The sequence below is a fragment of the Anser cygnoides genome, chromosome 28 (genome assembly GCF_040182565.1).
Source record: "Anser cygnoides isolate HZ-2024a breed goose chromosome 28, Taihu_goose_T2T_genome, whole genome shotgun sequence".
NCBI classification, from domain to species: domain Eukaryota; kingdom Metazoa; phylum Chordata; class Aves; order Anseriformes; family Anatidae; genus Anser; species Anser cygnoides.
The window spans coordinates 2,397,965-2,413,529 of NC_089900.1; the positions used below are offsets into that span (position 1 = coordinate 2,397,965).

A 15,565-nucleotide genomic window follows, 5' to 3' on the forward strand; every position below is an offset into this window, starting at 1 on the left:
GGGGTCCAGAGAGGGGAGAGGGAAAGGGGAGAGGCAGGCCGTGGGGAGGGGGCTGGGGTGAGGTCACTGCCACTGCAGCAGCCTGACTGGCCCTCAGAAGGGCTGGCCGGCAGGCACTATGACATCATCCCGCGCATCAGAGAGCCCCTGGGCAGAAAGGACGTCACTGCAGAGGGGAGGGCGAGGGGCTGGCAGAGCCCCATCGAGGGGCTGGCTGTGGGTCCCCTCGGCTACAGCCACCTGACGGCGCGGGGCAGGCAGGAGGGCAGGCAGGGCTCGTGGCCGCCATGCTCAGGACGAGCCCTGGGCGAGCTGGGTGAGAAATCTGTGCCTTAGCTCCAGCAAAAGCTCTTCTCTTTGCTCTTGACTTTTCTCAATAACACCACTTCCAGGTGAGCTCTGCCCTTGCTAAAACCATACCTCCACCTCCACCATAAATTTCTGTTTCGGAGCCTGTCCTTGCTGCCACACCCTGGCAGATCCTTTATGGCCCCTGTCTGCACCCTGTCCCTGCAGCGTCCCAGCCCCACTGCCCCACACATGCTCCCACAGCCGTGCTGCCAAGGCACCGCACATGGCAGTGCACATTCAGGGCTGGGTCAAGCTCCCCCTGTTACAATCCCAATGAGACCCTCAGGGTCCCTTCCCGCCATGGCCCTCCTGCCTTTGCAGCCTCCTCCAGCCCATGGCCCCTGCCCTGACCCAGCCACGTCCCATGGGGGGCTCTGCAGACAGCCCTGCTCCAGGTCTGCAGGGCTCTGGGCTAGGACAGAGGCCAGCACAGCTGGCCATTCCCCCAGCACAGACCCGGAGCATGGCTCTCCCAACTCCTTGCCCTATGCCCACCTCCCTGCCCTCATCCCAGTGCAGTGGCAGCAGCCCCATGACAGTGCCCACCACAGGCTGCTGCAGGGCCCTGGGCACTGCCACCACAGCCCCAGCCCCTCTGAAGGGCACAGCAGCTCCCGGAGACACAGAGGGCTCAGCCCCACAGATGGGACAACCATGGCACAAGCGTACAGAGGTCAGTGTCCCCTGCCGTGTCCCGTGCTCTCTTCTGCAGCACATCCTCAGAGGCCTGCCGCCTCTGTCGGCCATCCCTGGGGGTCCTCAGGCAGCTCCTGCTGCCCCAGGGCCAGGGCAGCCTGCCCCGAGCTGCTGCAGCCAGAAAGGGGTTTGCTATTCCCATTACTTCCTGATCAGCTGAGAGTGGGTCTCAGACAAAGAAGTTGTTGTAGCTTCATTTATTTTGTTTAAATACACAAAGAGTCTGGCTCCTCATTTCTGCAAAGCCTCAGGGTCACACAAGACATCCATCAGGCTGGATGCGGCTCTGGGCAGCCTGCTTTAGTGGCTGGCAACCCTGCCCAGAGCAGAGCGGTTGAAACTACGTGATCTTGAAGGTCCTTTTCAACCCTGGCCATTCTATGATATGTTGGTACTTGAGTACAACAGGATGAAGAACAGCATTTCTTTGTGGAAAACATTATCACATGGGGAAAAAGAAAAAGAAAACCAAACAAATCCCTCCAGAAGTTAAGACAGGATTGCCATGTCATTACATAAACTGTAACTCATCTGAAGAAGAAAAGAAGCACTTTATAGCTGTGGAAAGGCACAGTCAGTTTCCTCAACACATCCTTACAAACATCCATGACATCACTTTCCTAATGGCATTCTTGAGCTCCTGGTTCCCCATGCTGTAGATGAGGGGGTTCACTGCTGGGGGCATCACCGAGTACAGGAAAGCCATCACAAGGTCCAGGGATGGAGAGGAGATGGAGGGGGGCTTCAGGTAGGCACACATGCCAGTGCTGAGAAACAGAAAGACTACGGCCAGGTGAGGGAGGCACGTGGAGAAGGCTTTGTGCCGTCCCTGCTCAGAGGGCATCCTCAGTACAGCCTTGAAGATCTGCACATAGGAGAAAAGAATGAAAACAAAACACCCCCAAAACAGAAAACCACTAAATGTGAGAAGCTCAATTTCCCTGAGGTAGGAGTCTGAGCAAGAGAGCTTGAGGATCTGGGGGATTTCACAGAAGAACTGGTCCACAGCATTGCCTTGGCAGAGGGGCAGGGAAAATGTATTGGCAGTGCGCAGGACAGCATGGAGAAAGCCACTGCCCCAGGCAGCTGCTGGCATCTGGGCACAAGCTCTGCTGCCCAGGAGGCTCCCGTAGTGCAGGGGCGTGCAGATGGCAACGTAGCGGACATAGGCCATGATGGTGAGAACATAAATCTCTGCTGATATTAAGAAGACAAACAGAAAGAGCTGTGCAACACATCCTGCATAGGAGATGGCCCTGGTGTCCCAGAGGGAATTGGCCACGGCTTTGGGGAGAGTGGTGGAGATGCAGCCCAGGTCGAGGAGGGCGAGGTTGAGGAGGAAGAAGTACATGGGGGTGTGGAGGCGGTGGTCGCAGGCTACGGCGGTGAGGATGAGGCCGTTGCCCAGGAGGGCAGCCAGGTAGATGGCCAGGAAGAGCGCGAAGTGCAGGAGCTGCAGCTCCCGCGTGTCTGCGAATGGCAGGAGGAGGAACTCGCTGATGGAGCTGCTGTTGGACATCTGATCCTCCTGGGAATTGGGATCTGCTGCTCTGAATAGGGAGGCCTGTCCAAGGAGGAAAGAGAATTAAAATGTTAGGGTAGACCTCTGTGAGGAAAACCTAGCCTACATTTTTACATTTATTTTTCTTTCTTTCTTTCTTTTTTTTTTTTTTTTTTTTTTTTTTTTTTATAAAAAGCTTCCTCTTCACTTCTGAGAGGACTGGTCCTCTGCTTGATGTCAAAGTGGTGCTGCCTGAGGGTGCTACTGTTGGCAAGAGACTCTGCAGGAGACAGTGCTGACTTATAGCAAGAAGTAAATGGAACATGAGGTGGTCTCAGATGAACTGTGTTTGATGTAACAAGGAGTTTTGGAGTACACTTTCTCAAAATTCACCCAACTGCAGAGCAGGGCTTTGTGCACAATGCTTTGGTTTGTTACTTTATATTTGTCCCCCTACACCTGAGGAGTGCATTTAAGGCACAAATCCTTGGCACATTTACTGCCCACCAAGTGAAACCTTGGGCTCCTGGGAGGCAAAGGGACTGTCCCTCAGGGCAGAGTGAGGACAGCTGGTGTGTCCATCACTCCTGGTTTCAGCTGCCCTGTGTGGGCACCTCTGGAGGATGGTCACACTCAGGTGTTCCCCTGAAAAGAACCTGGATGCTGCTGAGAGCAGAGGAATCCAGGTTCAAAGGGCAGATCTCCAAACCCCTCACCCATCTCATCGTACCTGAGGAGGATCTCAGCGCCCTGCTTTTCACCACGGACACAGAGGGATCATAGCAGCTGCCCACATACAGCCATCCACCAGCATTTCTATGGCCTTAGGACTGAAGATTCTTCTCCATGGGGATGCTAGATAACACAGGGCTGCTAGGGAAGAGCTGTGCCCTTGTGCAAGGCAGCCTGCAGCCCAGCAAAAGCCCCAGTGACATTAGGGCTGGAAGTCTATGGTGTGAGAAAAAGGAGACTAGGGAGTGGCTCCAGGGGAGGCATCTGCAGTACATGGAAGGCAGGGAAGTGCTCAAATCTCCCCTGCCACTGAATTTCTGGGAGCAGCTCCCGCTCACTCCCTGCCCATGGCTCTGCTGCCTGCAGCTGTCCTTGCCTGCAGCTGGGTCTCTGTCCCCACGCCTCCTGCCTGCAGGTCACAGCCCCCATCCCACCCTCTGGGTGCTCAGCTCTGCCCTGCAGACACCTCCTGGCAGCAGGGCTCTGCCCAGGGGCAGCTCGCTGGGGACACGTCCTAGAGACCACGTCACACAGACCCTGCTGACTCTGCACGTGTGGTGGTGGAGCTTTCTGTGGGCAGGAAAGAGACTTCCTACGGTCCTTGGAATGCTCCTTATTAGGGCTTAGGAATGTCAGCCTCTTCTTAAAAATAACAGCCTCTATTTCTATTTCCACAGGGACAAAGAAGAGAAAACTGAAAGCAGAGGCTCAGGAAAGCGGAGATGCAAGCATCTAACCCCTGATTGGCTTCTTGCCTTGGATACAACCTGGGAGTACTGTGGAGCTGTGAGCAGGCTGCCCCAGGCAGCAGCCTCCCGCCAGCAGCAGGACCCTGCCCTGCCGGGGGGGCTCCTTCCACCCGCAGCTTCTCCCCGCAGCGCCCTGGGCAGCTCCCCGGGCAGGCTGAGTGCTGAGCCTGGCAGGCGGCAGAGGCCCTGCCCTGGCACACAGCCCCTGGGGCACAGCAGGGACCCTGCTCTGCACCACAGCCCTGGGCACCCCTGCCTGCACCCGCGGCTTCTCCTTCCTCCAGGAGCTGCGGCTGCATTGCCCTCCAGCCAGAGACTTACCGGGGTCAGGGCTGGCAAGTGTTCTCCCCCAGCGAGCTCTGTGCATCCTGCCACTTCTGCCTGCCTTTACCCACTCTGTCTCTGCAGGCAGTGCCCCCAGCCCTGCTGCGCTGGGCAGAGGAGCTGGTCCTGGGCAGAGCTGGCTCTCTGCAGCGCTGCGCGCTTGCCAGGAGCTCCCCTTGGGCCCAGGAGCCCGGCCCAGCTCAGCAGCACAGGCCCAGCCCAAGGCCTCCCTTGCTCTGCCCCCCACCAGGCTCCCTGCCCATGGCCCTGGGGCTGCAGGGGAACCTGCTGGGAAACAGCCTGAAGGAATCCCTGGGCTTCCCTCCCTCCCCTGGGCACACACACTTCTTCACACCAGCATCATTTCTCCTAGGAGAAAGTGAATTAGCTGTAACAATAACTTCTTCATGTCCCAGTATCAGTTAGGACATGAAGTCATGGTCAGGGACTGATCTCCTTCATCCCCCCTTAAGGAAGGAATTCAGCAGAGTCAGTCGAGGCATCTCATGCTGCTTGTTATTCCTGGGGTTGGAAGGGGTCTCAGCTCCCTCCCATGTCTGCCACAGACCCGCAGGAGCTGGGATTCCTCTGGCCTCAGTTCAGGTGTCCACAACATAGGCAGCTTAATGCGAATTACTGAGCCACAATAGCTCCTTAGTGGAGATGGAGGACAGGTAGGAGCTGTTCAGATGCAAACATCTGGTGAAATTTGTGGTAGATCCTCTGAGAGTCAGGTGGAGACATATGTCCTTTGGGTAACTGAAATGGCAGCAGATGCCACATGTAGGACAACTGAACCTGTCCCTACTCCTTATGTGCAGGGCAGCCTGCAGAGGCTCTCAGCAGAGCAAGAGGAGTCATGTGTCACAGGGAGAGCTAAACCATTTTCTTCATTTTCTACATGCCCCATGGCTGTAATGGCTGTTGTGTCACGGACATCTCCACAGGGCCTCAGCTCTCACCACCAAGGTCTCCCTGCCCTTTGTGCCTTGAGGCAGGACTCTGCAGGGGTACAACAGGTGGTGGGTAGGGACAAAATCAGTGGTTACTTTGCAAAGTCCACCCTTAACAGTTCATGGGACCTTAGGGCGTGCATCCACGGGTACAGGGAGAGTGTTCTGGCCAGGAGGTACTGGTTCCTTATGATCCCAGGAAGGGATCGGACAGCAGCATTCAGATACTGTAAGGGATCATTTAACTGCTCTTAGAGCTAAGACTGTAAGGAGAGAAGACTATAGATGACCTATTGAATTTGGTGTGAATTCATTCTAGACTCAGTACTCCACTGTTAGTTGCAGCTCTCCATTAGACATTTGCACTGACCCTATGGGATTATTAAAGGGTGAGCGAGTTTTGCTGATCAGTCCTTGGCTCTCCAGTAATGAAGCAGCATATATATGGTAATCAGGGAGTCTCGGATAGTGCCATATTGCCACTGGTGCACCATTTGGATTGCTAATGGCACTTCGACCCTGAGCAACCCCACAACAGAAGGATCCTGTGAGGGACCGGGCAAGGTAGAAAACTGTTTAATGTGCATAAATCACCATAAATCACCTCCAGCGTGGCCAATTCCATCAGATACGGGCTGCCTCTCTCCCTGGTGGTCCATTTGCCTGGGTGACATACAACATCTTCCTTGAAGGGATACCTTTCCTTTACACCTGACAGGACTTGCCTCAAGAGAGTGAGGGTTTGTGCCCCCTTTCCAACTGCTTTGTCAATGCCCCCTTCCCTGGGGAGGGATCCCAGCTGCTTGGCTTCCCTGCCCTCTAATTCCAGGCTACTGGCCCTGTTATCCCTGTATCGGAACAGACAGGTGACAATGTGCTGGCCTAGATGATGGCTGAAACCTTTTCGCACATCTCACAGCTCCCCAAGGAACAGTGATCAGGTGCTTACTGATGATTTTATGATATCTCACTCTTCATCCACCTGTTCCTCTGACAGCCCTACTTGGGAGTAGCCTGCCTCATCTTCTTCTTCCTCCTTCCCTGTATGAGTAGGAGCTTCTTTCATTGCTAAACAAGGTGGTTTTTTTCTCACATATACATATGACTGATACAGGCACAGGTTGGTTCTGTGGCCCAGTCACAGGGATTGGAGTTGTGTAGATTGCAACTCAGTAAGCAAAGGCCAAGCCCCAGCACATTGCAGTGATTTCTGTCTCTTTGGAATTGCCAGGGTGATGACACTCCTTTTTCAAGCATTCTGTGATTATTTCTTTTAGGATTCTGCACTTGTTCATGGGTGAAGTAACAAAGCATTGCAGGTGCCTACAGTTCTAGGTGCCTGCCCATATCCTCCAACATTCCCTGCCACTCATAATTATCCTGCCTCAAGGCACATCACTGTGTGGCATTCTAGAAATAGGTTACCCTAACCTTAAACAAAACCTGAAACACATTCAGGAGAGATAAGAATAAGAAGAAGTTGGTTTGAACATCCCAAGGATATTGAAAGTTTTGAAGAGCTATTGTAACTAGCCTGGAGGAGAAAGGGGGAGGTGAAGGAGAAAGGGAAAGGGAAGAAGTGGGGAGAAGAAGTGTCCCCCCTCATCCCTCCCATAGATTGTCTCCCCGAGGAGAAAAGGTAGAGACTGTTAATTATGAACAGTTTCCGAGAGAAGGTTCCTCAAGTATGGAGGTGACAGCAATGCTGAGTACAACTACCAGATTAGTCTCATGACCAGCAATTTCATCATAACATAAGGTAGTGTTACCCAGTAGAGTAAACTAATAACCATAAACCAGCCCCCAGAAAGCCCCCAGCACAACAGGGAATACACCGAGTACGTAATGTGCTATCTAACAGAATTCTGAGGCGAAACACAACTACTACACCGAGTTTAAAAAATAAATAAGAAAATACACCTTGTGGTCAGCAGCTATGAAGCAGATATAATGCTTGTAACCATTTTATTTTAACATGATCTGGTCATATCTGTTATTATCTCAACCCTTTGGGCCCCACGCAGGACCCATTCAGTAAGGAGGGCATCCCGCATGAGAGACCCAGAGAGGGCAGAGATGGATTGTCAAGGAGCGGTGGAGACAAGTGTCATGGACTGACTGCAATCCCCATTCCCCTGCACCACTCAGGGGAAGGAGTTACAAGAGGCTGGATGGGGGGAATGGTGTTTTTAGTTTGCTTGTGGTTCCTGCTGGTTGTAGTCCACTGGTAATAGGCAATAAATTCTATTAATCTGCCTCTGCTAAGTCTGTCTTGCCGGTGATGATAATTGATGCCCATGATGGTATTTGGTGGGTGACCTCGTGCTCTACCTCAACCCCTGAGCTCTTGTCATCATATTTTCTCCCCTTTTTCCTTGTAGGTTGGACGTGAAAGAGCAGTTGCCGTGGAGTTCACCTGCTTAGCTGGATAAAATCACCACAGTAATGGACATGGAAAGGGTTCAGCACCAGGACTGTGGCCACCCAGGGATGGCATCTCAACACCCAGAACATGCTCTGCCAGCCTGGCTGCACAGAAGAGAAGGAACAGAGGTTCCCCTGAAGGACAGCAGTAGAAGAGGAAGGCTTGATTTCCAACACAGGCATTTCTGGCACATCCCTGAGAGGCCTGCGGGAGCTGCAGGCCACACCAGGCTCTGGGACACCAGAGGTCTTTCCTCCCAGAGCCAGATTCCAAAGAGGCACCAGCTCCCAGGGAAACCTGGCCCTGGACTGTCCCACATCAGGAGGAGGCTGAGCCATGCCCAGAGGAGCCCTGGGGCTCAGGGCAGCCCTAGCATCAGGACCCAGGAATCCTGACTGCCACATTGTCCCCTCAGCCCAGAAGGACCCTCAGGCAGGACTCTTGCAGCAGCCATCAGCCCTATCCAGCCTCCTCCCAAAGCCCTGGACTAGGAGTTCTGGACAGCTGACAGCCCCTGGGACACCCCTTGGGAAGGGGCTTCTGACACCCTCACCTTTGGAGGAGAGCTGCAGGAGCACTGGAAACAGGGAAGTAAGGTCAGAGGTGATGGTCACCCTCCAGCAGCCCTCCATCTTGCTTGCTGCTGGCCCTCAGCTCAGGACAAGGGATGCCCGCCCTGGCTCCTCAGCCACAACTCCTCTGCAAGGTGCCCCTGCTCCTCCGCCGGTCAGCGAGGGTCGCCCAGTGCAACCTTGCTGCCTGCTGAGCCCACTCCTGGCCACAGAAGGACAGCGGTGGGGAGCACCCAAGCAGTGCCCAGCAGGGACCAGGCCTTGCAGGGAAGTGCCGGCACTGGCGCTGCTCCAGTGACGATATCCTGGTGATGCAGTGCATCCCCCTGTGACATCAGCACGTGTCATTTGAAGGCCTGGGAGGTCAGCAGCAAGGAGATGGCGCAGGTCGGGAGAGAGACGAGAGATTTCCCTTCTTGTCCTGAGAAACTGTCACCTCCCTTCTGCCCAGTTCTTTACTAGCAGTTTCTGACAAATCCACCAGGAACATCTGCAAATGGTGACCAAGCCCATGGAATATAGGAGGTGGAGCCCTGGAGACGTCACTACTGCCACCCTGCCCCAACACACCTCTGCTCTTGGGAGCCCTTCCAGGAAGGTGGGGTTTGAGGCTTGTCCTGGGCCTGGGCTTTTTTCAAAAGATGGGAGCGAAGGCACCTGGGATGCAGCAGCCCCTCACCACGCCCGAACTCCTTTTCACTGCATGTCCCTCACTTGGAGAAGTAGGATGTGTTATATGGATGGAATTGCAGTGCATGCCAGGGCCTTCCTCCCTGGACATCCCACAAGGCTCTGTGCTCTGAGAAGGCCTCAGCAACATCTCCCAGTCTACCATGCAGGAGGCAGAGGTGGTACAAGAGGGAATGGCAAACGTAATCACTGTTGATCAGCCCCACCTGTCTCTTCTGAAGAATCTGCACCCATCCAGCACAGCCCCCCAAGCTGAGGGACCTGTCCCCCCACACCTCAGCAGCTCTTCCATCCATGTCCCAGCCCTGTGACAGCAGGCGGGGATCCAGCTCCTCCTGCCTGTGCCCCAGGCTGAGGGCATTGGGGCACATCTGGGCTGCAGCACCTCAGCTGTGGCACAAGGGCCAAACTCAGCCTTGTCCCAGATCCTGTGCCCAAGCATGGGCATGCAGAGGCTTTCCTTCACAGCAGAGACCTGCTGCCGTGGATGGCAGATGGCCATGGGAGGATGAAATAAGGGGCCCGAAGCAGAGCACGCCCTGGTGTTCCCGAGGCCAGAAGGAAACAGGCCTGGGCTGTGCTGCCCTGACAGCAGAGGGCCTTTTGTGGTGTTGGTGCAGCCCTGAGGGCCAGTGCTGGAGCTGGGGCTGATCTCCAGGCAGGAGAAGGGGCTGCTGCCAAAGTCCTTGGCTATGGGCATCCTGTGATCCAGGGACACAGAAAAAATCACTGGGCTGTGTCTTGAGTAAAGGATGGGGGTAAGAAGCAGAAGCAGTGTTTGCAAACACAAGTGGAAACCCTGGTGTGATGTGCCTCATATCCATGCACTGCCTGCCTCTACTGGATAGAGGAGGGACAGACCTTGGCTTGCTGCAGCCCTGAGAAGCAGTCACTTGCTCATAAGCACCAAATCTGTCGGAGATGCCATCGGGGTTCCTGTTAAGTACCAGCTATGAATGGCCAGAGCTGTCCTGTGGGTCCTGTGCTGCCCGTGTCAGCTGCATGCTCCAGTGGTGCTGGGCAGCGTTGGCATCTCAGGTAGCACTGCAGGCCTGGAACTGGCTATTACATGGAGCAGCTGCCCTGAACGAGGTTAGGCAATGTAGGGATGTCCGTGAGACAAGTGGCATTACAGTCACTGGAGATGGAGGGAAAACCAGATGGAGAAGAGGGAGAGAGACTCAGGTCTCCCTGTGGCACAGTTCTCCATTGGGTCAGGTGGATACCTCTACAGGCTGCCCTGAGCCTACTGAGGAGGGACAGGTTTAGTTGTCCTAAATGTGTGCATTTGCTGTCACTTCAGCTGGCCAAAGGTATTCCCCACCAGCCTCAATGGGATTCCTCCAGGGCAATATTATTGCCCTGTCCCTCAGGGTAGAGCAGGGTAGATACCTGCACATCCCTCTGCCCCCTGACATGTCACCAGGTGTTTGCAGCCCCCTGATTTCCTCCATCTCCATTAATGATGTTGGAGCTGAGAAAAGGAGCTCACCTTCAGGTGCCCATGTGGTGTACATTAAAGGGAGGGCAGAGGAATCCCAGGTCCTGTGGGTCTGGGGCAGGCATGGGAGTGAGATGAGCACCCTTCTATCCACAGGACTAAAATCCTGAATGAGATGCTTTAACTGACCCTGCTGGATCTCTACCTTAAGGGGGGATGAAGGAGATCAGTCCCTGACCATGACTTCATGTCCAAACTGATACTGGGACAAGGAGATGTGATTGTTCCACTTAATTGGTTTTCTGCAAGGAGAAATGAGCATACCCCAGGAAGTGTGTATGCCCAGGTGAGAGAGGGAACCCCAGAGATCCCTTCAGGCTGTTTCCCAGCAGGTTCCCCTGCAGCCCCAGGGCCATGTGCAGGGAGCCTGGTGGGGGGCAGAGCAAGGGAGGCCTTGGGCTGGGCCTGTGCTGCTGAGCTGGGCCGGGCTCCTGGGCCCAAGGGGAGCTCCTGGCAAGCGGGCAGCGCTGCAGAGAGCCAGCTCTGCCCAGGACCAGCTCCTCTGCCCAGCGCAGCAGGGCTGGGGGCACTGCCTGCAGAGACAGAGTGGGTAAAGGCAGGCAGAAGTGGCAGGATGCACAGAGCTCGCTGGGGGAGAACACTTGCCAGCCCTGACCCCGGTAAGTCTCTGGCTGGAGGGCAATGCAGCCGCAGCTCCTGGAGGAAGGAGAAGCCGCGGGTGCAGGCAGGGGTGCCCAGGGCTGTGGTGCAGAGCAGGGTCCCTGCTGTGCCCCAGGGGCTGTGTGCCGGGGCAGGGCCTCTGCCACCTGCCAGGCTCAGCACTCAGCCTGCCCGGGGAGCTGCCCAGGGTGCTGCGGGGAGAAGCTGCGGGTGGAAGGAGCCCCCCCGGCAGGGCAGGGTCCTGCTGCTGGTGGGGGGCTCCTGCCTGGGGCAGCCTGCTCACAGCTCCGCAGCACAACTGGTATGTATCCAAGGGGACGTTGCAAGAGCAGGGATAATGATAGGAAATTCCTGCTGCACTCTTAGCTTTCCAGACTCTCTGCTTTCAGTTTTCTCTTCTTTGGCTCAGTGAGAATAGAAATAAAGGCTGTCACTTCAGGTCACTTCAGGAGCATTCCAAGGACCCCCAACAAGTCCCTTTCCTGCCCCTCATGCCCTAGAAAACTCCACCACCAAACATGCAGTGTCAGCAGGGTCTGTGTGACCTGGGCTCTAGGACGTGCCCCCACCGAGCTGCCACTGGGCAGAGCCCTGCTGCCAGGAGGTGTCTGCAGGGCAGAGCTGAGCACCCAGCGGGTGGGATGGGGGCTGTGACCTGCAGGCAGGAGGCGTGGGGACAGAGACCCAGCTGCAGGCAGGGACAGCTGCAGGCAGCAGAACCATGGGCAGGGAATGGCAGGACAGTGCTAACAGAATACTCTGGTACTTCCCTTTCTGCCCTCATTCCCACAAGATTCAGGACGTGACTCATAACCTCAGCAGCACGACTTCCAGCAGAGCAGACTCTCCTGAGTTTCTGTCAGTACCTCTCTGGCTTTGCCTCTCCTGGCAGAAGTCCTGTGATATTTTTCTCTGCTCCTACACCTACTGTTGCTGTTGTTGCTTTATGGCTCCCTGTAGATCTGGCTTTCAGCTGCAGCTCAAGCTCTGACCCTCTGGGTCCCACCACGCAGACCTGACCTTAGGGGAAAGGTGCCCAAACCCCGTTCTAAACTCTGGGACTTGGGGCAATGCAGTCTATGGGGAAGGAAAAAGCTGAATCACTTTCCCGGGTGTTCCTGAAGCCACAATAATTGAGCAGCTCAATGTGGGCAACTGGACTGAGCCCTAGAGGAGTCTGGCTGAGGCCAGGGTAGATGGACAGACTGGCTACCAACACTGCACTAAGAACATTCACTTTGCCCCTGGGACTCACAAAATTGCACCTGGATTATATTACAAACGCCACGGTATTCTACCCTCAAAAAAACTCTTCCGAGTGTCACACATGCAGTTGGAACAAATTAAACCACAAACGCTGTTTGGCAGTCAAGAGTGTTGAGAGTGGTAATGCTGGGAAGTCGACATACATCGGAGGTAGATTTAATCAGAGGTCACTCCTGATTTCTTTATACCTAGAATTGTAGGGCAGGTGTGACGCCTCCAAAGTGCACAGCAGGGTCCCCTGCTCCCAGAGGCACTCTCCTCCAGCATCATCCAAAGCTCAAGCAACAGAGCAGCAGAAAGGTCTCAGAAAGGGGAAAGTCACTGTGGGGGGTTTCAGTGAGAGATGGAGTAAGGTTTTCTCAGAGATGTCTCTGCTAATTATCACTGTCTTTTCTTCCTTGGATCGTCCCTTTGTCCAGGAGGATCAGATGTCCAACAGCAGCTCCATCACCGAGTTCCTCCTCCTGCCATTCGCAGACACGCGGGAGCTGCAGCTCCTGCACTTCGCGCTCTTCCTGGCCATCTACCTGGCTGCCCTCCTGGGCAACGGCCTCATCCTCACAGCCGTAGCCTGCGACCACCGCCTCCACACCCCCATGTACTTCTTCCTCCTCAGCCTCGCCCTCCTCGACCTGGGCTGCATCTCCACCACTCTCCCCAAAGCCATGGCCAATTCCCTCTGGGACACCAGGGCCATTTCTTATGCAGGATGTGCTGCACAGGTCTTTGCATTTGTCTTCTTGATATCAGCAGAGTATTTTATTCTCACCATCATGTCCTATGACCGCTACGTTGCCATCTGCAAGCCCCTGCACTACGGGAGCCTCCTGGGCAGCAGAGCTTGTGCCCAGATGGCAGCAGCTGCCTGGGGCAGTGGGGTTCTCTATGCTCTGCTGCACACTGCCAGTACATTTTCCCTGCCCCTCTGCCAAGGCAATGCTGTGGACCAGTTCTTCTGTGAAATCCCCCAGATCCTCAAGCTCTCTTGCACAGATTCCTACCTCAGGGAAGTTGGACTTCTCATGTTCACTTCCTTTTTGGGTTTTGGATGCTTTGTTTTCATTGTGCTCTCTTATGTGCAGATCTTTAGGGCTGTGCTGAGGATGCCCTCTGAGCAGGGCCAGCACAAAGCCTTTTCCATGTGCCTCCCTCACCCGGCCGTGGTCTCACTCTTTTTTAGCACTGTCATATTTGCCTACCTGAAGCCCGTTCCATCTCCTCCCCAAACCTGAACCTGGCAGTGGCAGTTCTGTACTCCATGCTGCCTCCAGTAGCGAACCCCTTCATCTACAGTATGAGGAACCAGGATCTCAAGGATTCAATATGGAAAATGTTGATTGGGTTTTTATCTGTGGTGACAGACTGTCTACCTTTTTCTGCAGATGACTCCCACTGTATGTCACGACAGGCAGTCTTGCCTTTCTGCTTTGTGTTTGTTGGTTTGTTTGGTTGTTTTTCCCTTGTGTCCCTGTGATAATGTTGTCTATGCAGAAAAGCCCTTCACTAGCTGAGTATTCCGTTGTCTGTGTGACCTATGGTTTCAGTAAAAAAAGGCTCCAGGCTCTGTGTATTTAATCAAAATAAATGAAGCTGGAGCAATTTCTTTCTCTGAGACCTACGTTCAGTGGATTAAAAACAGGAATAATAAACTGTTTTCTCTCTGCAGCAGGTCAGGGCAGGCTGCCCTGGCCCTGGGGTGGCTGGAGCTGCCTGAGGGCCCCCAGGGATGGCACAGAGGGGCTGAAGGCCTCTGAGGATGTGCTGCAGAGGAGATCAGGGGACACAGCAGGGGACACTGACCTTTGTATGCTTGTGCCATGGTACCAAGGTGAACTGTTCCTGTTACAGTTAAAGAGGAAACAAAGATAACACAGGGCCACTGCCGAATTTATCAGGAAGGGCTGTATAGAGGTCAGAGTTTGTTAGCTTGTCGTCTTTGGCCTGAGCCAAATGATCTGAGAGGTCTTTTCCAATCTACATGGCTCTATTGTTCTATGGTTCTATGAGTGTAAATAAGTCACAATCATTGGAAGGCAGCCACTGCAGTCTGGGAACTCGAGACTATGGCCTGGACAAGACCATAGGTTCTGCAAGGGATTCCTGTGGGCTGGCACCATGCATCCTGGCACACGTTCCAGTGGATTCCTGGAGTTAACTACACTTGAAACAGCCATTGAGACGCCGAGAAACTCGTGTTGGGTCATGTGTGATAAACTCAGGTGGAAAGACTCAAGAGCAGGTGATTTTGAGTGGCTGTGGCAGAGCCCAGCAGCTTGCCCCAGTCTGGGAATATGTCCCCTTCCAACTAGGGAATAAAAAGAGATTAATATGAAGAGACCTATTGGGTCAATCCGCACAGTAAGGGAAAGTAACAGTTCTTGTGCTGTAGGTGCAGCAGGCAATAGGCCTTGGATTTGGCCTCAGAAGACTCAAGCAGATCTCATGCAGTTCATCCATGAGCTAAGACAAACACTGTGAGCAGAGCGAAGGACACCGAGTGGTGCCCTACCATGAAGGAGGATGCAGAGCACAGCTGTAAGAGGCGTCTTTCTTGTGCCACGACCGACGCAGGTTCGTCTGAAGCGAAAGCCCCAGCCCAGGACCTATGGAGTGAAGGTCCCTGGGCACAACTGCAGAAAGACTTTGCAAGACCTCTGCCACTGACAGCTTGAAACACCAAATGCATCTTGGCAGTAGTAGGTCCTTTTGGCTCAGGGGCAGATGTCCTCCCTGGCAACACCACCACGGAGGCCACCACTGCAAAGCTGCTGCGTGACACCAACTGCGTGACACCCCGGGGTCCAGAGAGGGGAGAGGGGAAGGGGAGAGGCAGGCCGTGGGGAGGGGGCTGGAGTGAGGTCACTGCCACTGCAGCAGCCTGACTGGCCCTCAGAAGGGCTGGCCGGCAGGCACTATGACATCATCCCGCGCATCAGAGAGCCCCTGGGCAGAAAGGACGTCACTGCAGAGGGGAGGGCGAGGGGCTGGCAGAGCCCCATCGAGGGGCTGGTTGTGCGTCCCCTCTGCTACAGCCACCTGACGGCACGGGGCAGGCAGGAGGGCAGGCAGGGCTCGTGGCCGCCTTGCTCAGGACGAGCCCTGGGCGAGCTGGGTGAGAAATCTGTGCCTTAGCTCCAGCAAAAGCTCTTCTCTTTGCTCTTGACTTTTCTCGATAACACCACTT

The 15,565-nt window shown here is 54.7% G+C and overlaps 1 protein-coding gene and 1 pseudogene across 1 annotated transcript; one reads left to right on the forward strand and one right to left on the reverse strand.

The window, feature by feature from the left end:
- Nucleotides 1–1,630: 1,630 nt before the first annotated feature.
- LOC136787134 (olfactory receptor 14C36-like) lies at nt 1,631–2,566 on the reverse strand. Its single transcript, XM_066984268.1, has one exon. The coding sequence runs from the start codon at nt 2,564–2,566 to the stop codon at nt 1,631–1,633; it is 936 nt and encodes a 311-aa protein (XP_066840369.1).
- Nucleotides 2,567–12,809: 10,243 nt separating this feature from the next.
- On the forward strand, nt 12,810–13,855 carry LOC136787135 (olfactory receptor 14A16-like; annotated as a pseudogene).
- The last annotated feature ends 1,710 nt before the right edge of the window (nt 13,856–15,565 follow it).